Below are 24,953 nucleotides of genomic sequence, written 5' to 3'. Positions count from 1 at the left end.
CCTTCAGAATTGCATGTTTTTTTCCCCTCAGAATTCTTGCAGTTCCAAGGTTATATCTCAAAATGTAGAATTTTTATCTCGGAATTCTGAGATTTTTCTCAGAATTGTGAGGAAAAAAGTATGAATTTTGAGATAAAAAGTCGCAGTTACCTTTTTTTTTATTGTTTATCCCATGGCGGAAATGGACTTTCATATTTGTGAGATTCACCTCAGTTATAAATAAAATTAGTAATGCAGACGAAGGCAAAAAAAATAAATAAATAAAAAATGAGAAAAAACAAAAAACAAAAAGGATATGCACTTTGGATGTCCCGAGGTATTATCATCATTATGCAATCTTTCTACATAAGTCAGAAAGCATGTAATATTTCCTTTTTACAACTTTATTTTGTTCAGTTTTGGATGTGGGGTATGTTTAAGGATTTTTATGCCAAGTGGAATTTAATTGTTAATTCTTTTCTACTTTATGCCATACATCTATACTTAGTGATTTCATTCAGCACTTTGATTAGCTGTTATTTCTACTTGCTACTGCTAGATTTTAATTTAACAATTTTTACTTTTTTAACCTTTTTAATCTACTCCGGTTGGGTTAGTGATGTATTAAAAGTTACACCTAGTAAGAAATGAAATTAAGTTTGACATTGATTTTCTGTATATTTGCAAGGTTTTGATATTTATGCTCAATATCTGATCTTTGACAACTACTAAAACGTGCCAAAATAGGTTTCTTTGAACTTTCTTTCAACGCATGTGACAGATTGGTCCAGAAAAACCATCATAACCCACAAATGTTGAAACCTTGCATAATATCTGTTTAGTCAGTTCACCGACTAAACTATTGGTTTTATAATTTGCTGGATCGTTGAGAAGCAGCTGCAGAGAGTTGATCATTTGCTCTTATTTTCCCCATAATTACTAGTTTACATGAAAAATGAATCCTGTATATTCACTTCTAGAAGTATTGTATTGAATTTTTACAACACGATTCTGTGCCATCGTTTCCTTTCCCCAAAATCTTTTTGCAATGTAAGATTACTTGAATTCCTTTTCTGACTCCGATTATTTTTGATCGTTTTGAAGTGAAGTCCTGTGCCTTTGAATGTTGAATCTCTGTTAGATGTGGAATGTAAAAAGTGTTGATGAATAGAGCTCATTTTTGTATAAACCGTAAGCGCACTTTTAAGATATTTATACTACTACTGAATTAGATAGATATGACGTGTCAGAATATGTATGCTACTGAATGCCACTTTATGATTTTCGACTTTTATTTGTTTCTGTTGACAGAAAAGATCCCGATTCGACATTTAAAGACATCTGATTTGGTCCACTTCTGTTAATAGTATCACAAATATCAAGATCTTTGGAAGACAAATATTGTTGAATGTAAGTTGTGCTCGTGTTGTGCATTGGTTTTAATAAAATTGTTCTTGTGAAATTTGGGCTTTGACCAATATTAATCAATTGCTCCTTTTCCTGTAACTTTCACAATGTGAAATTAAAAGTATATGAGCTTTTGGATGTATTTTACAGTAGATACTGTTTGTGGTGCATAGCCTAATATAACCCTTGACATATTAATACTTAATAAATCAAGAATATTAAACTTTTATGGCATTTCCAACTTCTAAATTTAATTATTTAAATGTTCTATTGAGATTTACTTCATAAGGTTTCTATTATTTTCCCTTTGAAGTATTTTAATATATTCCTCAAACCAAACACATCAGACAGATAGGCTATTATTGATGAAAATGCATTTGTTATATGACAAAGTAGGTAAGCATAAAAAATAGGTATATTTATCCATTGCTTCTGTTTGAGTTCAGTTGACCTAAAAACAAAACAAAAAACACACTACAGCAAAACAAATAACAATATACCTCAGATGGATGTTTGTGTGCATAGTATCAGAGCATTTATTTAACATACTGTCTCTTATACAGTAAATGTTATGGAGGACAAGTGAAAAATCAAGCAGAAATCTTGTTTAAACTAATTTCTCATATGATTAGGAAGGTCAGCAGTGTGAAAAAGTAGCCCATGTAAACGATATTTACAGTTATGCGTTTAGCATTAGCACTTAGCATTCGGTATGTTTTGCCCGTGCAGAACATGATGGCTAATTTTTATTTTATACATATTTTTTAGTTATTATAAAGTGTTAACATTGATATTTTAGGAATATAAAGAGAAAATCATTATTATGTAAAATTTGTTCGGTCAGTTTTCTTGCTGTAATGCCGACGGTGGCCTGCGGGTGTCGCTGTTTAATCGTCTGTAATGTTTTAACGGTCCCACCATCATCAGGCATTACAGAGAAAGTCATTCTGACTGGAGCAGCAGATCTGCGGTAAGTCAACACAGAAGCTCAACTTTTACCAAATAAAATGAAGTAAACTTTGACAACGAGCCGAGGCATTATTAGTTAATACCCGCTTGATTTCTTTCTCGTGTGTTTATATTAATGCGGATTATTAAGACTAAATCAACTCAAAAACAACAACTACATCCGTCTGTCAATCACAAACTGATTCAGTCACTGCATGAGTGTTTTGGATTTGCACTCTTCTGACTTTTTTATGGTAAACTGTTCCATTTAGAACATAATAAGTAAAAATGAACGTATCAGTGATTGGTTTTTGACATTTATTGCTAGGGACAGTCGCTGGATATTGGTAGGGAAGGACATGAAATGAAAATCATAACAAGCGATGTCCGACTTTCTCCTTAAATATGAAGAGGACAAAACAACAGCTTAATTAATCCAAATTTCACAAAAAGCTTATGGACGTAATTATGAGTCAGACACTTTAATGAGTTGCTGTTTTTGTCACTCTTCTGAAGATGTCATTCACTTGTTTTGGCACATTTTGGTCAATGTTATCTAATCTCATTTTGTAAGTGATTTTCTGTCAGTTTGTTGATAATTCACTGTATTTGAAATAGTTTGAGCTGCAGTTCAGTTGCTGACAGTTTAGGAAGAAATCAGTTGAAAGCATCCAGTCATCTCACACCATTGAAGTGAAAGTTGAATTTATCAGTATATATTGTAATGAATATTTGAGAAATTATTGTTGTATCTGATTGTATTAGTCTATATGGAGTGATAGTCAATGTAAAAAGATGTTCCCATTCCACATACTGTAGGAGAAACCGGGGTTAGTTGTCACACTTTTTACTTCAATGAGTATTCCTCATAAATGCCTTTTTTCACCCCTCTCTTTATATGCACAAATTATTGTAGTTTTCATAAATGCACAGCATTTAAAATGTATGTGACGACTTGCCCCACCGTCACATGTATGTAAAAAATGCTCTTGTCTAGATAATAGCCTTGCAGTTGAAATTTGCCTTCATAAGTAACTCTAGTCTGAATTTGTGAGTGTGGTTTTGTTTATTAATTTATTTGCAGTTCAGTCATTTAATGAGCTCAGAAACTCAGAAAAGTATAAAATCCTGCATTTTAAGGGCATAAACATATGAATATGAGTGAAGGTACTCATGTCATTTTGTCCATGTGTTTTACATAATTTGCGGTATGGTTTTTAAATAATACACTGCAAAAAAAATAAAAATGGTGTAGAAACAGTTTTCACTCAGAAATTGCTTGTACATTTCACAAATAATTTCGAAGAAATGGCAAATAATAATGAATTGAACATGAAATTTTGAAGAAGAAAGACTCTTGTAAAACATACTCTAGTACTCTTTGTTTTTAACTTAAAAAAATCATATTTTACAGTGTATATTCGTCATCTTTCTTGTTGTTTGAGATTTTTTTTGTGCTGTTTGAACATTGCATTTAGGTAATGAGCCACAGTAAACATGTTTTACATCTTACCTGCTGTATGTATTTCCATGAATATCTTTCATGAAATGACTTTTTTTTTGTTTTTGCAGACTTGTGTGGCTATAGGTTATTTAGCAGATTTCAAGCAGACATGGGCGGCACTTGGATGTGTTTGTGTTTAACGTGTGATTCATTAACCGAGAAGCAGCGTGAGTGAATGTCAGAGGTGTTTTCAGAGCGTACTGTTGGTTTTGCATGTCATGGATCATTTGTTAGGCTGTTTTTAGATTGAGGAACATCTACAGATAAAATATTTAATCTCCTTAAAGGTGAAGTGTGTCATTGCAAAATGAAATCGATTTGCTGCAACAAGCAATAATAATAGTAATGCTGAAATACTGTAAAAACTAAATGCATGGCCTGTGTTGGTGCAGGCATGTTTTGGGCTGGACGTTTGGGATTTAGGCCTTCTGATTTCGATGGACCTCCCATACAGGACTGAGATGATTAAAACACTGAGCCTGATCTCAGATTCACACACTCATTCTCTCGCTCTGAATGCTTGTGTTTTATTTTCCGTCCTGTAGGTCAAATGGCGAAACCATACGAGTTCAACTGGCAGCGGCCTGTTCCTCATTTCATGCAGGAAGGAGCATATTTTGACAGATTTGATGAGGTATGAATATTTCTCTGATTCATTGACTTTGGTGTTTACTGAAAAACATGTGTTTATGTGTACTATGGTAAATCATAAACACACATAGTACATAGTGCACATGGTTTACCATGGTACATATAAATCATTTAATTTATTTAAAATTTAATTTAAAAAGTACAGTTTTTATACAATATGTACACTAATTATATAATTTTATATGTTTTTATATATAAAGTATTTTCATAGTGTATATCTAAGAGAATATAATATTATTTGGTATCACCAAATACACTAAATAAAATTAAATATACATACAAATATATTTTAATTAATATATATATATTAGTAGTTGTATATATTTTAATTTATATTATATTGTATGTAATTTATTTTGTATTTATAATATTTCAGATATATATATTATTTTTTATACATATATTAAATTAACTTTTATTCTCATAGGAAATGTTATTTGAAATAAAAAAGTAATCATGGTCTATTTATATAATTTATATAATTCTTTATATTATATTATTTGCATTTTAAATTATATTTTAGGAAAATTAAATGCAAAAAAATTGTTTTATTCTCATATTCTCACACTTTAATGGGAAATTTGTTTAATTTAAAATATAAAAGTAATCATCGTGGTAGTATATATTGTACTGGTTTTATTTTTGCTGATTTAAATAAAAAAAAGTCATTATGTTAAATAGTTTATTTTTGTTTTTATAATAATAATAAAATAATTCACACAAAGCTTTGTCATTTTTAAAACAAACAGTCCAAAAACTACTAAATTTAATGTTCTGGATGCATTTCAGTAATGAAATGCATAATATATAAAGCGTACAAAGTAGTATATGGGGTAAAAGGTGCATAATTACACTGCGCTGTTGTTTTTGTTGTTGTTTTTTCCTGGGACCTGAGTGTATTTTTATGATTCATTCAAGCTAGACTAAATAAAACAAAATTTATAGCTTAGCTTCTGTACATATACTATGGTTTATGATATGTTTGAAGTAACGTGGACTGGATGCCGGCTGCTTTAATCGCAGAGGATACTGTGAACATCTGTGTTCTCAAGGACACTCGTCCCATGGGAGCATTCGCTCAGCCTGGAGAAGTTTATCTTGGAATAAAAGTTTTCTGGAAGGATGTATTCTCATGAACGACGTGTCAGAGACTGGATCTGAGCTGTCAAAGCGGCGTACAGATTTCCCATGAGGCTCTGAGAGCACTCGGAGGTCCCTCTCTCTGTCGATATGAAATGAAATTCAGCTTTATTTGTTTGTTATCATTATATCTTTGGCATTATCTCTTGAATGCTTAAATGGATGGGGAAGGAATGCTGATTGTGTTGACTTTACGAAGGTGGTTTATTTTACTTTGTTTATTTTTTCCCAAGATGCAACAGGGAGCGTTAATTCAGCAGAAGATAAATATAAAATTAATTTCTGCTTTCCTAATTGACAGAAATGCAGAGTTTCTCATAGCCGCTCTGTCAGTGAACCTTAATAGTGTAATGAAACCCTTTATAGAACAAGTGCTGTGAATGTTAGAGTTACACGCACATCACGGTCTAATAAAGCTGTGATGTACTGACAAACATGTTTTCAGATGATGCTCAGTGTTTATTTCTGTTTGCAGGATCCGTTTGTCTTTGAGTCTAATTGTTTTTTCAAAGTGGATGCTTTTGGATTCTTCCTGACGTGGAAAAGTGATGGAAAGGTATGAGACTGTGAGAATGTAAAGCATCTCAATTCAGATTCTATGCATTAAAGTGTGTACTTAACTGGCGATGTGAAAGAAATGTATTTTATGAAAAATAACTCAAAAATTGCATTGTTGAGAAAGAGAGAGAGAGAAAACATTAGTTGCACTGGTGTATAAATCACGTTTTTTTATTACATTCAGAAATAATGTTGCTTTTTATTTTTTTAGTTTCTGTAGTTATATTAATTTGAGGTATTTTTTACATTTTAATTTATTATTATTATTACTTTATTTTGTTATCAATTTTGTTATTTGTCACCATATTTGTTGCCTTGAAAAAAAGTTTTTTGTTTCATTTAATTTTTTTTTTAAATTATTTTATTTTATTTCAGTTAAAGTTTATTTAATTTCAAGGAACACAAGTTTTTATGGTTTTAGTTAACCACAATGAAGTACCAGTACATAAAACAACATGTTTAAAAACATAAACACTATAAGTCTCATTTTATTATTACATTTAGAAATATTGTAAAACACCTGCCATTTTTATATCACTGAGATACTAATATAGTTTTTAATGTTTTGAATTGGTTTTCATTTTTATACATTCTGTGTTCATTTTAATTTTAGCTAAAGTTTTAATAATTTTGTTGTGTTTTGACATTTTTATTCATTTTATTTGGGGTCTTTTTATTTTTGTTATAGTTATTTTAGCACTTAAGTTACTAAATAAAAATGAAAGAAATTATGCTAGCTGAAATAAAATAAAATAAAAATTTAATGATTTATTTTGAATAATAATTTGTTTTATTTATTACATTGCATTCATTGTATTAAAATTCCTATATTTTTGAAGCTCATGCATTTCTCTTCTTCTGTAGTGCGAGGGATTGTGGTAAAATCTTGCTCATGTAATTGTGATTTGTCTCATATCTTTTTATTAGGAGGGTCAAGTATTAGAGTTTTCCCTGATCAACAGCATACGAGACACCAGTGTGCCAAAGGTGAAACTACTAAATTCAATTCAATATCAAACTCTATTTACTTTCTTAATTAATTTTCCTTGTTTTATTGTAAATTATTCATCACTGCACGTTATTCTAAAGAAAAAAATGTCAGCATCTTAATAACAGCCCTGAAATTGATTTAATTTGACATGAATAAAATGAAGTGCCACTGTGCTTTTTTTGCATTAAATATTTCATTTGTTTTTGAAAGTTTTTCATTTATTTACTTTTCGACAAGACTGACAGCACTTTTATAAATGTATATTTTGATGAGGTTGTGTTGTGATTTGAGAACTAATGGTGATTTGTTCATTTTGTGTTCATGAACTTTCTGTAGGACCCAAAGATCCTGTCGGTGTTGGAGGCCGCGGGAAAATGTGAGAGTAACCTGGAGGACAGAATCGTCTGCATATGCAGCGGCACAGACCTCGTTAACCTGAGCTTCATGTACATGGTCATGCAAAACAGCAGCACTGCCAAGGTAACGCCTGCGCTCTCTAGCTGTGATTAATACATACATTATGAGCAGAAATAAAAGATTATGGATTGAGTAATTGTTTTGGATTGGTCTGTTAAACATGTTCAAATGTCTTCAGCCACATTTGGGCCCTGATTTTTACATTTAATTACAAAAAGCATGTTTTTCCTTGACTATCACGTTATAACACTATCTGATATAAAAAATAATGTGTAATATATTTATTAGAAATCCTGGCAAATCTAGCATTAACTAAGCGACTTTGAGATACAAGATGGTTGCAAACTGTCTAAATACATACAGTACAGACATACATACATACGTATGTATTAAATATGTAAAATATATTTCTAAAATATAAAATATTTTATATAAAATGTATAAAAATAAAATAAAAATCTTTTTTGGATTTTTTTCTAGTTTTTAACAGATTTTATTAGATGTAATATTACATTTTTATGTTTATATATTACAAAAATCTGTAATTTATTTATTTATATACACATAAAATATAACAAAATATCAATCTAACATTTCATATATATGAATATCTCAACAAATTAGAATACTTCATAAGTGAATTGTTGGCCTTCTGGAAAGTATGTTCATTTACTGTATATGTACTCAATACTTGGTAGGGGCTCCTTTGCTTTAATTACTGCCTCAATTCGGCGTGGCATGGAGGTGATCAGTTTGTGGCACTGCTGAGGTGGTATGGAAGCCCAGGTTTCTTTGACAGTGGCCTTCAGCTCATCTACATTTTTTGGTCTCTTGTTTCTCATTTTCCTCTTGACAATACCCATAGATTCTCTATGGGGTTCAGGTCTGGTGAGTTTGCTGGCCAGTCAAGCACACCAACACCATGGTCGTTTAACCAACTTTTGGTGCTTTTGGCAGTGTGGGCAGGTGCCAAATCCTGCTGGAAAATGAAATCAGCATCTTTAAAAAGCTGGTCAGCAGAAGGAAGCATGAAGTGCTCCAAAATTTCTTGGTAAACGGGTGCAGTGACTTTGGTTTTCAAAAAACACAATGGACCAACACCAGCAGATGACATTGCACCCCAAATCATCACAGACTGTGGAAACTTGACACTGGACTTCAAGCAACTTGGGCTATGAGCTTCTATGAGTTTCCAAATGAAATACAAAACTTGCTCTCATCTGAAAAGAGGACTTTGGACCACTGGGCAACAGTCCAGTTCTTCTTCTCCTTAGCACAGGTAAGACGCCTCTGACGTTGTCTGTGGTTCAGGAGTGGCTTAACAAGAGGAATATGACAACTGTAGCCAAATTCCTCGACACGTCTGTGTGTGGTGGCTCTTGATGCCTTGACCCCAGCCTCAGTCCATTCCTTGTGAAGTTCACCCAAATTCTTGAATGGATTTTGCTTGACAATCCTCATAAGGCTGCGGTTCTCTCGGTTGGTTGTGCATCTTTTTCTTCCACACTTTTTCCTTCCACTCAACTTTCTGTTAACATGCTTGGATACAGCACTCTGTGAACAGCCAGCTTCTTTGGCAATGAATGTTTGTGGCTTACCCTCCTTGTGAAGGGTGTCAATGATTGTCTTCTGGACAACTGTCAGATCAGCAGTGTTCCCCATGATTGTGTAGCCTAGTGAACCAAACTGAGAGACCATTTTGAAGGCTCAGGAAACCTTTGCAGGTGTTTTGAGTTGATTAGCTGATTGGCATGTCACCATATTCTAATTTGTTGAGATAGTGAATTGGTGGGTTTTGTTAAATGTGAGCCAAAATCATCACAATTAAAAGAACCAAAGACTTAAACTACTTCAGTCTGTGTGCATTGAATTTATTTAATACACGAGTTTCACAATTTGAATTGAATTACTGAAATAAATGAACTTTTCCACAACATTCTAATTTATTGAGATGCACCTGTATAATAAAAATCTGTTATATATTCATATACATATACAAATATATAATAGTTGAATCTTCTGTCAGGTCAGATTTGAATCTTTTAGATGTTATTTGTAAATGTTCTACGTTTTTTAATAAAACATAAACATATAAATATGTAAATAAAATAAAAATCTGTCAGATTATATATAGAAAAACTGACCGCAGATTCATCCTTTCCCTGAAGGATTTCAACTGAAGGAAGGTCATCAAACTCACATCTAATTCCAGCTCCTGACATCCGCCTGTCACTGTGCCGTCACCGCTGTCGTGTCTTAAAGCACTGCTGATGTTATCGGCTCGTCTCGAGGGTCCGTCGTGACCCCTGGGATGCGTGCACTTGTGTTGAACTAGCAAGCAGCTGCTGCTTCGGGACCCTGTGTTGGTCTCGCCCCCGTGTTTTGTCTGAAACATGTGCTTGATTCATTATTAGATTTCCGGGAGGGAAGAAAGAGTGTTTGCATTAGGAGAGCATTAGATGTGGCATCCTTTATGTCCTGGAATCTTCTGTAAAAAATAGTGCACTCATAAAACGCTAAGAGAGAAAAACATGTTTACAGAATGGCAATATGTTTACAGCACATCGTCCACTCGTTCAATCTTGCCGCCCTTCAGTCTCAATCATTTAATGGGTTCATTTCCAGTGCTTCATTTTAAAAGGTTGGAGGAAGAGTTCAACCAAAAATGAACATTTGCTGAAATTGTACTCACCCGCAGGCCATGTAGATGATTTTGTTTCTTCATGGGAACAGATTTGGAAAAATTTAGCATTCAATCACTTGCTCAGCAATGGATCCTCTGCAGTGAATGGGTGCCGTCAGAATAAGAGTCCAAACAATAATCCACAAGTAATCCACACCACTCCAGTCCATCAGTTATTAACGTCTTGTGAAACCAAAAGCTGCTTATTTGTGCGTTTTTAACTTCAAACCGTTGCTTCCATAATCCATAATAACGCTTCCTGATGGAATGCTACATTTCTCCAAATCTGAAGAAGAAACAAACTCATCTACATCTTGGAAGGCCTGAGGTTGAGTATTTTCTGCAAATTTTCATTTTTGGATGAACTTTTCAATAAAGCATGTGAATGAGTATGCAACTCCATGCTTATGGGTTCGATTCCCAGGAAATGCATGAACTGAGAAGTACTATTGATTTGTCTTTCTGAGAAAAATCTATCAGCATATTAGCTGACTAGAATTGTACATTTTTTTTTGGTTTCATCAGTCATGTTGGCCACAAAGAGACTGGAAACTCACTGACATTTGAAGTTTTATCCTCATATTTGCTTGTGTGTTTTTGCAGCAATGGACGGACAGCTTGCGGTCATTGATTCGGAACTCTCGAGCGAATAACGTGTGTCCGATGTCCTGCCTGAGAAAACAGTGAGCGCCACCAGCGAATACAATACAGCTGTAAATCACTGGAGCCATTTCAGTCCGCTAATGTGCTGTGTGTCGAGTCACTGAATCACTTTTAAGATTTCATAAGAAATGATTCGGCCAGCAGCATTACTTATACAAGCTAATCACCTAGAAAAACACATTTTCTTTAAATTAATATTCGAAACAAGTTACTAAGCTCAATCAGCAACGTTGATGATGTGCTGTCAGTTACCACAGATGAATACTTTTCTATCATCCCTCAGTTTGTAAAAACAAGTAAAATTCTTGTTTATAGTAATGCACATCTAATGAAAGTCTATGAGGCAAGACATTACAAATGATTTCAATGCACTTACATTAAATCCTCAGGAAAGCTGTAAAATGTTTTTTTTTTTTTTTTGAAGGTGGAAGAACTTGTTTATTAACCTTAAGCTAGAATGTTTAATAATGCAATGTATTTTTGCTTACATATTCAGTGTTTCTCCTTTGCTTGTGTTTTGATTTATTTTCTGCAGTTGGATGCGGTTATCATTTTTGACCAATGTGAATGGAAAAATACCTGTCAGGAGGTACTTTCAGCATTCTCATTAACGAACCCTAGTTTTGATATTTGATAAATGTCATTACTAGATCACATCCTGATATATTTTATGGCAATTATTATTCATATAGTGAGCAAATAGTATTTGGACACTCATGTTAAAGTTATTTAAAATGTTTGTATGTCACTGCATTAGATAAAAAAAGTGTATCACTTATACAGTGCCAGTCAAAAGTTTGGAATTAAGATATTTAATGCTCAACTAGACTGCATTTGTTTGATCAGAAATACAGTAAAACCATGATAAAAATCAGCATATTAGAATGATTTCTGAAGGATCATGTGACACTGAAGACTGGAGTAATGATGCTGAAAATTCTGCTTTGATCACAGAAATAAATGACATTTTACTATATATTCACATAGAAAACAGACATTTTTTAAATTGTAATCATATTTCACAGTACTCCTGTTTTACTGCATTTTTGATCAAATGAATGCAGCCTTGGTGAGCAGAAGAGTCTTGTTTCAAAAAGATAAAAATATTTGAATTATTCCAAACCTTGGACCAGCAGTGTATGTCAGTGCATTTATAAGATTGTATAAAGAAATACAAGCAAACATGTTTGATATAAAGTAGTCTTTGAATTGGTAAAACAATAGATCTAATGAAAAGAAATGATGCTGCAGTGTTTGAGATGCACAGATACAGACACTTGATCTAATGAAGGACATTCACTTGTTTAAAAGCGTGATGTCCATTTTTATAACCAGTGAATGTGTCTGATTTTCTGCAGTATCACACGAACCTTTGCCTCGGGCAAAACGGAGAAGGGCATTTTCCAGGCGCTGAAGGATCTCGGTTTACCCAGTGGAAAGGTCATTTTTAACAGCACTTAACTTTCTCTCAGATATCATCAAATACATGGAGATCTAGGATGGAGAGATTAATAATGATATAATTGTAATTCTACTCCACACATAGGCATATAGTTGCGAACCACATGCCTGAATATTATTTAAAATGCACAGTTTATTTTATATATAAATAAAAATCAGATTATTTATTTATATAATGTTATTTATACTTGTATAAAATATATATTATTTATATAAAAAGTTAAAAAAATATTTTAATGTTTATATTTTATGTATGGTTTGTTTTCATGTCATTAACAGAACGATGAAATCGAGCATGAGATCTTCACATTTGACAATTTCTACAGTCTTACGCAGAAGATTTGTCCCAGAACTGATATTGAAGCACTGTTCAAGAAACTGTAAGCATGCAACCTGAACTTTTATTATTTGCTTTTAAAATACAGTATATTAAATGAATTAAGCAACAAATATTAAGCTTTACTATTTTAAATGTGTGAATTCAGCAAGATATTCTTTAATGATTGCTGTTTTAGTAATTTTATAAATAGTTTGTTAATGGTGGATTTGATCTATTATTGTCTATTATATTCATTATAAAGTCAAATGAACCCTGTTTTTATTAATACATGTTCTTGGTCTTAATATGAAAGATTCGTCAGTGCATGTTATTCCTAAAAATATTTGAATTAAATGATAGTTTTGAATATATTAAAATATCGTTATAATCTTTCATTGAAATGTAATAATAACGTCCATCTTCATAAAATAGGCCACATTATGTAATTAAAATGGCTTTTGAATGCAGTTTCATGCTGACTTTAAGAAATAGATTTGCAAACACCTTCCCATCAATGAACTATAGTAGTTTACAGTTATGTTTGGCCCACTGCATGAATGAATATTGTTTTAGAAGAGTTTTTCCCTGGAGTTACACAACACTAAACTAAACAGTGTTATATTTAATCATGCATTGCCTGAGGAGCTTGAATATTAAACCGTTAATCTAACTGGACTCGGTGAGAAACATGCAGTAAAATGAGCTGTGTAAATTACATTCAATATGAAACATGAATAATATCACTGATGAATCATTCATATTAACACCAAAAACATGAATTAAAGGAACGGTTCACCCAAAAATTAAAATCTGCTGAAAATGTTCTCACCCTCAGGCCATCCAAGATGTAGATGAGTTTGTTTCTTCATCAGATTTGGAGAAATGTTTCACTGCATCAGTGTCTCAGCAATGGATGCTCTGCAGTGAATGGGTGCCGTCAGAATGAGAGTCCAAACAGCTGATAAAAAATCACAATAATCCACAATCCACACCACTCCAGTCCATCAGTTAACATCTTGAGAAGACAAAAGCTGCATGTTTGTAAGAAATAAATCCATCATTAAGACATTTTAACTTCAAACCGCTGCTTCCAGCCAAAATCAGAATCCATAATGATAATCCATAATAACGCTACCTCCAGTGAAAAAGTCCATCTCCTGTTGCCTCTCACATCAAAATCCAGCCACATATTTGTTTAGAGCTGTTTTGGACTGTTTTGGCTTGTATAAATGGTGCTTGATCTGTGCAGATTCAGACCAGACCACCTTTTCACTACGAAGCTTTATTATGTATTATGGACAATGGTTTTACATTAAACACATCTTAACGATGGATTTGTTTCAGCTTTTGTCTTCTCAGATGTTAACTGATGGACTGGAGTGGTGTGGATTATTGTGATGTTTTTATCAGCTGTTTGGACTCTCATTCTGACGGCACCCATTCACTGCAAAGCATCCATTGCTGAGACACTGATGCAATGCTACATTTCTCCAAATCCGATGAAGAAACAAACTCATCTACATCTTGGATAGCCTGAGGATGAATACATCTTCATTTTTAGGCGAACTATTCCTTTAAGAAAGTAAATAGCAAATTCAGAAACATTCGGTTTTCTTGTGTCGCCTTTCATGTGCTGCTTTTCTTTTCAGCAGGGGAGACAAAAGTGATTATTTAAGCGTAGACCAGTTAGTCCACTTTTTGAATGAAGTAAGCAATTCTTTCCTTTAATAACTTTCGACATCCTGCATGTGAGCTGATTTTTTGCACATTTCTTACTCCTGGACAGCGTGTTTATTTAGCAGAAGTGTCTGTAATATTCCTTCACGTCTGCATGCGATGAAAATGTTATGTTATGACAAAATACCTCAGTTTTTTTTTTAGATCAAGTGTTATTAAGACTTTTGTGTCTGTTTCTTCTTTGAAGTCTTCAGTCTTCACTGTCTATTGTTTTAATTAACATTTCTCTTCTCTTCTTCTTCTTCTTCAAAGAAGCAGCTTAATTTAAAGCAAGCCGTTCCTTTTGTTTAACTTTCTGCGTGTGTTTATTAAACAAAGATGCTTTTAACAAATTACTCAGATTCCTTGACCTAGTTAACGTAACCTGCAGGTTTTGTTCTCTTGCGCAGAATCAGAGAGATCCGCGTCTGAATGAAATACTCTTCCCATTCTTCGACTCTAAATGTGCTTTCCAAATCATCCAGCGATATGAACCTGATGACAAACTGAAGAGGAAAGGTGTGTGACACGTTACTGTGGTTATATGTGACTAGTTATTCTTTGAATGGTGTCTAATGTCTTTTTGTCTTTTATTTCTCTTATTTATTACCCATTATTACCCACCTCTCAATACTTGATTGTGATTGGTCAGTGCCAGGATTTTGCAGTCAACTAAATTTCTGTATAAAAAACATATAAAATACATACATTTTCATATTTTTTGCCTATAAAAATAGAAAATTAATATTTATATATATATATATATATATATATATATATATATATATATATATATATATATATATATATATATATATATATATAAGATGCTGTAGGAAAATGTTTGAGCATTGGAACAACGGTCAATTATACAGCATATTACATATTTCCTTTTGCTTATATATATATATATATATATATATATATATATATATATATATAATTTTGTGTATATATATATATATATATAAAATCCCAAATTCACACACACACACACACACACATATATATATATATATATATATGTATGTGTGTGTGTGTGAATTTGGGATTTTATATATATATATATATATATGTATGTGTGTGTGTGTGTGTGTGTGTGTGTGTGTGTGTGTGTGTGTGAATTTGGGATTTTATATATATACACAAAATTATATATATATATATATATATAAGCAAAAGGAAATATGTAATATGCTGTATAATTGACCGTTGTTCCACGTTCAAACATTTTCCTACAGCATCTTTTCACATAGTAAAATAACTTGGTCTCAAATCAAAATATAATCTTCATTTATTTAATTATTTATTTATATGACAAGCAGTTGTTTAATTATATGCAGACCAACCTGTTGGGTTTATTTTATTCTCTTATGTTGTCTAGTTTTACTGTTTTGATTTAAATGCTTATTCATAGTTTGTTTGCATTGTTCATGCCTTAGTCACATTCATATCTTATAATGTAAATACAGTTTTGTAATCTTGGAATGCCACCTAGTGTAGAAGTACAGTAACTATTGTTCATTTCAACTGACAGATTTAGATGAATTAAAGGACTGTCTTGAACATCTCATTAATAAATGCGTGAGTAATGAATGGATGGACTGCTTTGTGCAGGTCTGATGTCGTGTGACGGGTTCTGCCGGTATCTGATGTCTGATGAAAACGCTCCTGTGTTTCTGGACCGGCTGGAGGTTTATCAGGAGATGGATCATCCGCTGTCTCACTACTTCATCAACTCGTCTCACAACACCTACCTGACCGGCAGACAGTTTGGAGGGAAGTCGTCAGTGGAGATGTACAGACAGGTGCTTCTGACCGGCTGCAGGTACGAGCAGATGCAGAATATCAGCCTGATAGCTAGGGATGCAACGATACCGTTTTTTCAGAACTAATCTGATCCCGAAAATTCTGAGTATCTGCCGATACCGATCCGATCCGATACCAGCACAGTTTTTTTTTTTTTAAATCAATGTAGAATTTCTATACTTCTCTGTGTTGATCTGATCGTCACTCTTTTGTGTGTTAAACACAATCTACTAAATATAGACAACTTCATTTTAATGAAAAATAACAAATGAAAAATATACAATCATAATCTATGACAAAAATACTATTATAAACTAGGTTAGTGGATAATTCAGCAGCAAAAGTTACTCTAGAAAAATCATGGTTCACTCAATAATTTTATAAAATCTAATCATTTAGTGAAACAACATTATTTAGCGGGGAATAAATGAAAGTGAATGTGTAGGACTAAATCTGGTAAAATGTTACACATTGCTCTTTGTATTGTTGTAAAATGCATTCATGAAAAACAAGTAAATATATACTATAAAATTAAAAGACATCTACATCTTGGATGGCCTGAGGGTGAGAACATTTTCAGCAGATTTTAATTTTTGGGTGAACCGTTCCTTTAATTCATGTTTTTGGTGTTAATATGAATGATTCTAGTATTTGATTTTCAAATGTGATTGTACATCTATTAATATGGAAAACAGTATATATTATTTTAAAATACTTTATCAGTTAACCTGCAGATACTATAAAGTGTTACCATATTTATTTATTTGGGGGTATTTTTAAATGAGTAACACTTAAATTTCATATAATTCTTTAAAACAAGCATTATTGCATTGACATCATTTGTTGATGCACTTTTTAAATCATGAGAAATACATCAACTTTGATTCAATTGTCAAATGTGATTATATGTCTATTAATCAGCAAAAAAATATGTGAATGCCTTATCAGTTGCCGCTATCGTAAAGTGTTACCAATATTATTAAATGTTGCCATCTGCTAAAAATTCTAACTAAAAAGAATACTGTGCTGCCAATGCACTTGAAATAAAGATATCTTGAAAAAAGAAATGAAAAAAAGCTTTGCAATTTTGCATCTTACTGTAGGCTGTTGTTGTGTAATGTATAAAGAGTGTTTTTGTTTTGTTTTGTTTTTTTCAGCATCTGCCATTTTGAGTTTGTTTTGTTGAAAGTGTCAGGACATGGCGTATGGTTTTACTTGCAGGTGTGTTGAGTTGGACTGCTGGGATGGAAAAGGCGAAGATCAGGAACCCATAATCACCCACGGCAAGGCCATGTGCACAGACGTCCTCTTCAAGGTGAACACAAACACAGAAACCTTCAGTGTGTGCATTCAGAATCAATATTTTTTTTTTTTTCAAAAAAAAAAATTTTCAGTAAATGCTGCAAAAGAATCTTCTGCGATTTTCTCTGGAGCTTTAACTAGTCAATTAAATGTATTTGTATTAATACCCTAGCCTGAAAAACATTTACAGTATGTTATATGCAGGACGTCATTCAGGGAATTAAAGAAACGGCCTTCCTAACATCAGTGTATCCAGTGATTCTGTCCTTCGAAAACCACTGCACGTACGTATGTGCTTAGTTATCCTTGTTAATATGTCACAAACTAGATGAATAAATAATTTTAATAATTTAAATGATTAAAATTTACTCATCCTCAGGCCATCCGGGATGTAGATGAGTTTGTTTCTTCATCAGATTTGGAGAAATGTAGAATTGCATCAGTGTCTCAGCAGTGGATCCTCTGCAGTGAATGGGTGCCGTCAGAATGAAAGTCCAAACAGCTGATAAAAACATCACAATAATCCACACCACTCCAGTCCATCAGTTAACATCTTGAGAAGACAAAAGCTGAAACAAATCCATCATTAAAATGCTTTTAACTTCAAACTGTTGCTAAAATCTGAGCCCATAATCCATAATAACGCTTCCTCCAGTGAAAAAGTCCATCTCCTGTTGTCTCTCACATCAAAATCCACACATATTTGTTTAGATCTGTTTTGGACTGTTTTGTCTTGTAAACAGTGCTTGATCTGTGCAGATTTCTCTCCTGATTCAGACCAGACCACTTTTTACTGGAGGAATTATATGGGAATTTATATGGATTATGGACTCATATTTTAACGTCTTAATGATGGATTTGTTTCAGCTTTTGTCTTTTCAAGATGTTAACTGATGGACTGGAGTGGTGTGGATTATTGTGATGTTTTTATCAGCTGTTTGGACTTTTATTCTGACGGCACCCATTCACTGCAAAGCATCCATTGGTGAGCAAGTGATGCAATGCTACATTGCCCCAAATCTGATGAAGAAACAAACTCAACTACATCTTGGATGGCCTGATTGTGAACACATTTTCAGCTAATTTTCATGTTTGTGTGATCTAATCCTGTAATAATTATGAAAGAAATGAACAATATGATTTCACCTGTGTTGTGTTTCTCTCAGGAAACATCAGCAGTATAAACTGGCACGCTACTGTGAGGACATTTTTGGAGATTTGCTCCTGAAACAGCCGTTAGATGATTTCCCGGTGTGTTTAATTACACATTAAACCTGTATTTATATTGTGTGTTTATTCAGAACCCCATAACATGATTATTAGCTAAAGTTTTTCTTTCTTTCTGTCTCAGATGGAGGCCGGATCTCCGCTGCCGTCTCCAAATGACCTCAAAGGAAAAATCCTCATCAAGAACAGAAGATTAAAACCTGAAGTTGAAAAAAGTAGTGAAATAAACCCCTTTCAAATCTTTATCACAGTCATTTCTACCAGATGCAAAAAAAATAATTAATTAATTAATATCACATCCTCATGTTCTGGTCTGATATGTATGATATTCTGGTCACTGTGGTATTTTGGAATTAACTATGGTAAATATTTTTGTTTGGGAAGTAGTTTCATTGTTAGTATGTCAAGATGCGTAATTCTCAAGGTCCTAAAACTCACTGAAAGTAATGTATATTAAACAGAACAGCTGGAGCACTTCAGGAAGCACATGGAGGCCGGAGAGCCGAGCATTTCCACGAACATGTCTGAAGATGAGAATGAGGAGGAGACGTCCACCGGTGAGCAAGAGTCGTTTAGATGCAAAGCACATTTGTTAATTATTTGCTTGGTTGCAATACATTTTTGCACCGTATTTAAAACTAGAGGTCTAATCTGTTTCCTTGCATACTAAGAACAAAAGATGGCTTTATCCAAAGCGTCGTACATTGCATTCAGGCTATTCATTTTTCAATTAATGCATTCCCATAATCTGTTTACATTAATGCTTTATGCATGAAACTATTAAAATGCTTCCAGTTACAGGCTGTAAAAGCACCATATTCTACACATTTATCATAATCTATATATTCATGGTCATTTTCCAGTCTCTCACAAACCTGTGTTGTTGTCATTAACTGAAACTATTTAAAAAAAAATAATAATAATAATTTCTGTTAATTGAAATAAAGCGGAAATAAAACACATTACATTAAAAACTCATTTTAAAAAAACTTTCTTTAAAATTAAAAAATTTACCTAACTGAATTCAAATAAGTTTGAGTACTAAAATTACTCAAACCAAAACTGAAATAAAGCTAAATAGAAATATTAATAAAAACAAAAGCACATAAAAATGGCCAAACGTAAACTAAAATTAAAATAACAGAAAAAAAAAAAAAAAATACTATAACTGAAATAAAATACAGAAAAAAAATACAAAATACAAAAACACAGCAAAATAATTACTAAAATTAAAAATAAATTCACCTAAAATGATAACTAAAAATCTAAAAAAAATATATAATTGCAATAGTATGTATAATATTAAAATAACAGTCTCAGTTGAACAGGATCATTTTGCTGCTGAGTGCTGCTGTATGCAAATGATTTCCAAGATGATTAGCTAACCTTTGCATAATGGCCGAGAGAAATCCTGTTTTTAATCATATATCGTCTTGTGTATTGTTTCTATACTGTATTTTAAAGTATTGCATTAGTTTCACATTCAGTCTTTTTTTTTTTCCCAGTAATGAGATGTATGTTTTAATCTGTAGCAGAGCTTCTGAACGAAGCTCATCCCGAGCGGATTCACGGATGTCTGATCACTGAGGAAGAGAATCGTGAGGAAGAGACGCTCCGACCCAGAAAGGTCCTTACAGCATCCTTACATAATCTCCATTACAGCCAGAAATCAAAATTCACTTACAACTTAGACTCATGTCGCTCCAGACAAGTCTGCTGTTTGTTTCTGTGGAAAAAGAAGATTATTAATGCAGCACTTCTACATGCTGTGACAGTTTATATTATAATAAAAGCACATACCGTACGCTATAGTCTATATTGAAGCATTTATGGTGCTTTTATCAGTGGTATTTTACTATGATTGATATACTTTTTTAGTATAACCTTTTTTATAAGTATTTTATATAACCTTTATTAATATTTCTTTTGAGATTAAATATTTTTAGTTACAAAGACAACAATAAAAGTATCTTAAAAGTGGCTTCCACTGCATATATTTGCTTTTATGCTGATTTATCCATGTTATTATATCATCACCTTTTATACCATTATAGTTAATTAATATTTTGAATTTTTTTTTTTTTTTACATACATTCACTTTTTATAAATAATTAAAATTTGTATTACAATGTTGAATATTTTTATTTTTACATTTTTAATTGTAAGTTTAAAGAGTTAGTCATTTTCTTGCATTCTGTCATTTTTATTAGTTATGTTTATATAGTTTTTAGAAATGTTATTTTTAGTCATTTTTTTATATTAATCTAAATGAAATTTAGAATTGTTGTCGACTCTCATTTTATATTTTCTGTATATTTTTATATATTTTATTTTATTTTTAGGTTACAAAAATATTTTTATGGTTTTAGTTTAAAAAAAAAAAGAAATTAAGTTGTGTGCTTTTAAAGCACACTTTTATCTTTTAAAGAAGTTATCATTTCTATATTTGAAATGCATTTTTAAAACGGGCCCCGCTTTGCTTTATTGAAGTAACTTCTGACAGTTTTTTTCTTCTTCAAAGAGCAGAGGAGAAATGGAGACAATGATGAGTTTTTGTTATTTGTTGAGGAGTGTCATGAATTAACTCAGACTTCACTCGAAGCCTTTTATCATGATAATGGGCTGAAGAAGCTTTTATATTTCTGCCAGATTTACCCATTACTGTCTTTTTCCTTCTGATGACGGGAATCTCGCAGACACTCGCTGTCATCGCCGTGCATAAAGAAACGCTGTAGTGCTGTAACTGTGTTGAGAACTGGAGCTTGTTAGCAAAGCAAACTCGGGGTTAGAGATTTGAACAAACACTTTTGAGCTGGTGAGATCTGCTTGGGCAATCACAGCACAGTTCCTTAATATTTGTATTATTGTAATGGTTTCACTGCTATTTTTTTTCACAGACTGGTGAAACGAATGTGGCTGATGAACAAGCACTGATTCAGTCGTACACATATGTGGCGGCCACTACTAACATCCACCCGTATCTGTCCAATATCGTCAACTACGCCCAGGCCGTCAAGTTCACCAGCTTTGATGAAGCCGAAGGTACATTTTGCACTAAAAAGACAATATTTATGCCTGAAACATGCTGAAACAAACGTATGTGAACACCAGTATTATTTCTGTAGTATTATAGTTTTTATTATTCTTTTCAATTATGAATATTTGCAAAATTGAGTTGGTTTATATATATATATATATATATATATATATATATATATATATATATATATATATATATATATATATGTGTGTGTGTGTGTGTGTGTGTGTGTATAACTTTTGTTATAATACTCATGAAGTGACTCTCAGAGCAGTGCGATGTTCATGCATTTATGTCCTCATTTAGTGAAACGGTAGGTGCTGAAATCACCGCGAGCTTTGCGTGCTTCAGTGTGTGTGTGTGTGTGTGTAGTAAACGAAACCATTCATTCATGCAGAGATATTCGCGTAATTTGAGTTAATGCTCATCAGATCGCGTAAATCAGTGGGAAATTAATAGAAATTATGATTCTGTGTAAAGAAATATCAGGTAAACTTGTATAAAAATATCAGTATTTTTCCAAATATGAACTAAAAGCTCTAATGGACGCTATTCAGTGATGCTTGCACGTGACTGCCTGCCTGAGTTTTGAGGCCGCCTCATAATTCTCTATATGCAGGAAAAACCCTGTATATATATATTTATATTTAGTGTATTTTTTTAATTTTTAATTTTAATTACATTTTTAGTAATTTTGTTATGTGCTTTTGTCACTATTTGTTTTTTATATTACTATAATTTTAATTTTAGTTTTTTAGTCATTTTATTATGTACTTCTGTCCTTTTTATTAGTTTTAGTTTTATTTAGTTGTAATTTTAGTATTTTTTATGGATTTGACGTTGTATTATATTCTTCTTTTTTAATATTACTAGTTCCTGTTTTTATTTGAATTTTTGTTTCTTTTTTAATTTTGTTTTGTGCTTTTTGTCTTAATTAGTTTTTTTTTTTTTTTGGTTTAATTAAAATTTTTTGTTAATCTTTGTCATTTTTATTATGTGATTTTGAACATTTAATTTTTTATTTACTATTTTCAGTTTTCATTTTAGTTTTTGTAATTATATGAACTTTTGTCTTTTAAAAAATAGTACTATTTTAGATTTTAATTTTAGTTTATTTTTTAGTAATCTTATGGGCTTTTGTCTTTAATATTTAAAATGTTATAATTTTAGTAGATTTTTTTTGTAAAGTTTTTTTTGTTGTTGTTTATTATTATTATTATTTAAATATTTTATTTCACCTTTAGTTTTTATTCATTTTGGGTTAGTAATTTTAGTGCTATATTTTCATAACATAAGTTTTTCATTTTTATTTATTTTTTTTTTTTTTATTTCAGCCAACAAAACCGTTTTTAATAGTTTTACTTTAAGTGAACAATAATAACCCTGGTGAACACAGATACTTCTACAAGACCAAATCTGGTTTATATCATAGTCAAACGCGTCTCTGTTTCAGGACTGATGTCCACATCTTGTCTGTTTGTCCACAGAAAAAAATATCCATCACAACATGTCTTCCTTCAACGAGTCTGTCGGTTTGGGATATTTAAGGACAAACGCCATTGAATTTGTGAAGTATCCTTTGTTTTGCATGCTGACTCATGTCTCACACACTTTCTGCCCCTCGAAAGCTAAATGTTGAATTTATGGTTCTTATTTAAATGTAAGTATTTATCTTATAAAAGTGGTCCTGGACTATAAGAATGCAACATCGTGCAAAATTGTTTGGTAACTATTGTAGAAATGCCTGCCTGGGGCTTATTAATAATGTATTCTGCACTAAAAGTGTCCCATATAACAGCGATAATGTATTTAGCTGACCTTGTGACCGGTTATGCCTTGTAGCATAAAACAATTTCTCATGTGAGCATCTCATGCATGGTCATTTAAAACACATTTATTTAGATGTAAAGCCATTTAAATTGGAAAAAGTTACTTGATGCACCTTTAATTTTAGTTATATTTTATTAACTTTTTGCTGTTAAAGCTGTAGTTTACGTCTCTGTTCCCAGGGGGCGTGTGAGTGCAAAAAATAAGACGGATAGTTGGATACAGTTTGCAGTATTTATTTATTTTTTGCAAGTACAGTTTAATGCCTTCTATTCTTTGCTGTATACAAAATATATGAATAAACTCTAGAGGTAATATCATAGTTTTTTTTTTTTTTTTTTTTTAATTAGTGAATTTATTTACTTTATTACATTAATTTTTATTTATTAGAAAATTAAATATCATCTTTGGAATAAAAAAAATAAAAAATACGTGGCAAAGCATTATTTTTTTTTAACTTTATTTTTTATTTATTAAATGTATTGAATGTTCATAATTATTTTTATTAGTAAATATAAGAATATATTCATATATTTACTATTATTTCATTCCATTTTATTTTATTTGCAAATTAAATGCCAGACATTTAATACTGAAAACTAATGTTTTATGTTTTATTTTATTTGTGAATTTATTTATTTTTATATTAAATTCATTATTTTTTATGATTTAATGTTTTATCAGTGATTATAAAAATATATGCATATATATATTACATTTATTTTATTCTGTTTTGATTTTTATTTATTAGCAAATTAAATGTCAGATATTTAATAATGAAACATAGTGTTTTAATGTTTTGTAAATCATTTTTGTTTTATTTTTTATTTGTGGATTTATTTTCTAATTTAAATGTATTTTTATAATTTAATTGTTTATTAGTGAATATAAAATTATATGCATATATTTATTACAATTATTTTATTTAAGTTAGATTTGTATTTATTAGCAAATTAAATGTCAGACATTGTATACTAAAACCTAATGTTTTTAAAATGATTTGTACTTTTTAGTTTTACTTATAAATTTATAGAATTTATAACATTTTATTTTTATTGGTGAATAAAAAATGTTTTTATCTTATTTAGATTTTATATTTATTAGCAAATACTGATTTAATACTGAAACCTAATGTTTTAATGTTTTTTAAATTATTCTTATTTTATTTTTTATTTGTGAATGTATGCTTTATTACATTTATTGAGTTTTTATCATTTATTTTTATTAGTAAATAGAAAAATCTATGCACATATTTATTTTATTTCTTTTTATATACTGAAATCTAATGTTTTAATGGAATTTTTAGAGTAA

The 24,953-nt window shown here is 31.5% G+C and overlaps 1 protein-coding gene across 13 annotated transcripts in view; it reads left to right on the top strand.

Annotated features, from left to right (window-relative positions):
- The first annotated feature begins 2,301 nt into the window (after positions 1 to 2,301).
- Positions 2,302 to 24,953, top strand: part of LOC131522772 (1-phosphatidylinositol 4,5-bisphosphate phosphodiesterase beta-4) — a 56,758-nt gene continuing 34,106 nt past the window's right edge. For 8 of the 13 annotated variants that reach the window (XM_058748475.1, XM_058748476.1, XM_058748477.1 and 5 more), the window contains exons 1-20: positions 3,907 to 4,005; positions 4,384 to 4,472; positions 6,105 to 6,185; positions 7,115 to 7,174; positions 7,515 to 7,658; positions 10,882 to 10,961; positions 11,477 to 11,530; positions 12,300 to 12,381; positions 12,682 to 12,782; positions 14,371 to 14,428; positions 14,848 to 14,956; positions 16,055 to 16,265; positions 17,468 to 17,561; positions 17,753 to 17,832; positions 18,715 to 18,799; positions 18,900 to 18,990; positions 19,237 to 19,332; positions 20,308 to 20,402; positions 21,673 to 21,817; positions 23,303 to 23,387. In XM_058748475.1, coding sequence (XP_058604458.1) covers positions 3,948 to 4,005; positions 4,384 to 4,472; positions 6,105 to 6,185; positions 7,115 to 7,174; positions 7,515 to 7,658; positions 10,882 to 10,961; positions 11,477 to 11,530; positions 12,300 to 12,381; positions 12,682 to 12,782; positions 14,371 to 14,428; positions 14,848 to 14,956; positions 16,055 to 16,265; positions 17,468 to 17,561; positions 17,753 to 17,832; positions 18,715 to 18,799; positions 18,900 to 18,990; positions 19,237 to 19,332; positions 20,308 to 20,402; positions 21,673 to 21,817; positions 23,303 to 23,387 — 1,898 coding nt within the window. In that variant the 5' untranslated portion in view covers positions 3,907 to 3,947. Of the gene's footprint in view, positions 2,357 to 3,906; positions 4,006 to 4,383; positions 4,473 to 6,104; positions 6,186 to 7,114; positions 7,175 to 7,514; positions 7,659 to 10,881; positions 10,962 to 11,476; positions 11,531 to 12,299; positions 12,382 to 12,681; positions 12,783 to 14,370; positions 14,429 to 14,847; positions 14,957 to 16,054; positions 16,266 to 17,467; positions 17,562 to 17,752; positions 17,833 to 18,714; positions 18,800 to 18,899; positions 18,991 to 19,236; positions 19,333 to 20,307; positions 20,403 to 21,672; positions 21,818 to 23,302; positions 23,388 to 24,953 lie in introns of those variants that run through there. The other 5 variants (XM_058748472.1, XM_058748474.1, XM_058748473.1 and 2 more) reach the window with 5 other exon arrangements.

This window comes from Onychostoma macrolepis, chromosome 17, assembly GCF_012432095.1.
Source record: "Onychostoma macrolepis isolate SWU-2019 chromosome 17, ASM1243209v1, whole genome shotgun sequence".
Lineage (NCBI taxonomy): Eukaryota > Metazoa > Chordata > Actinopteri > Cypriniformes > Cyprinidae > Onychostoma > Onychostoma macrolepis.
The sequence above is the reverse complement of the archived record's forward strand: the minus strand, read 5'-3'. Positions and strand labels throughout refer to the sequence as shown.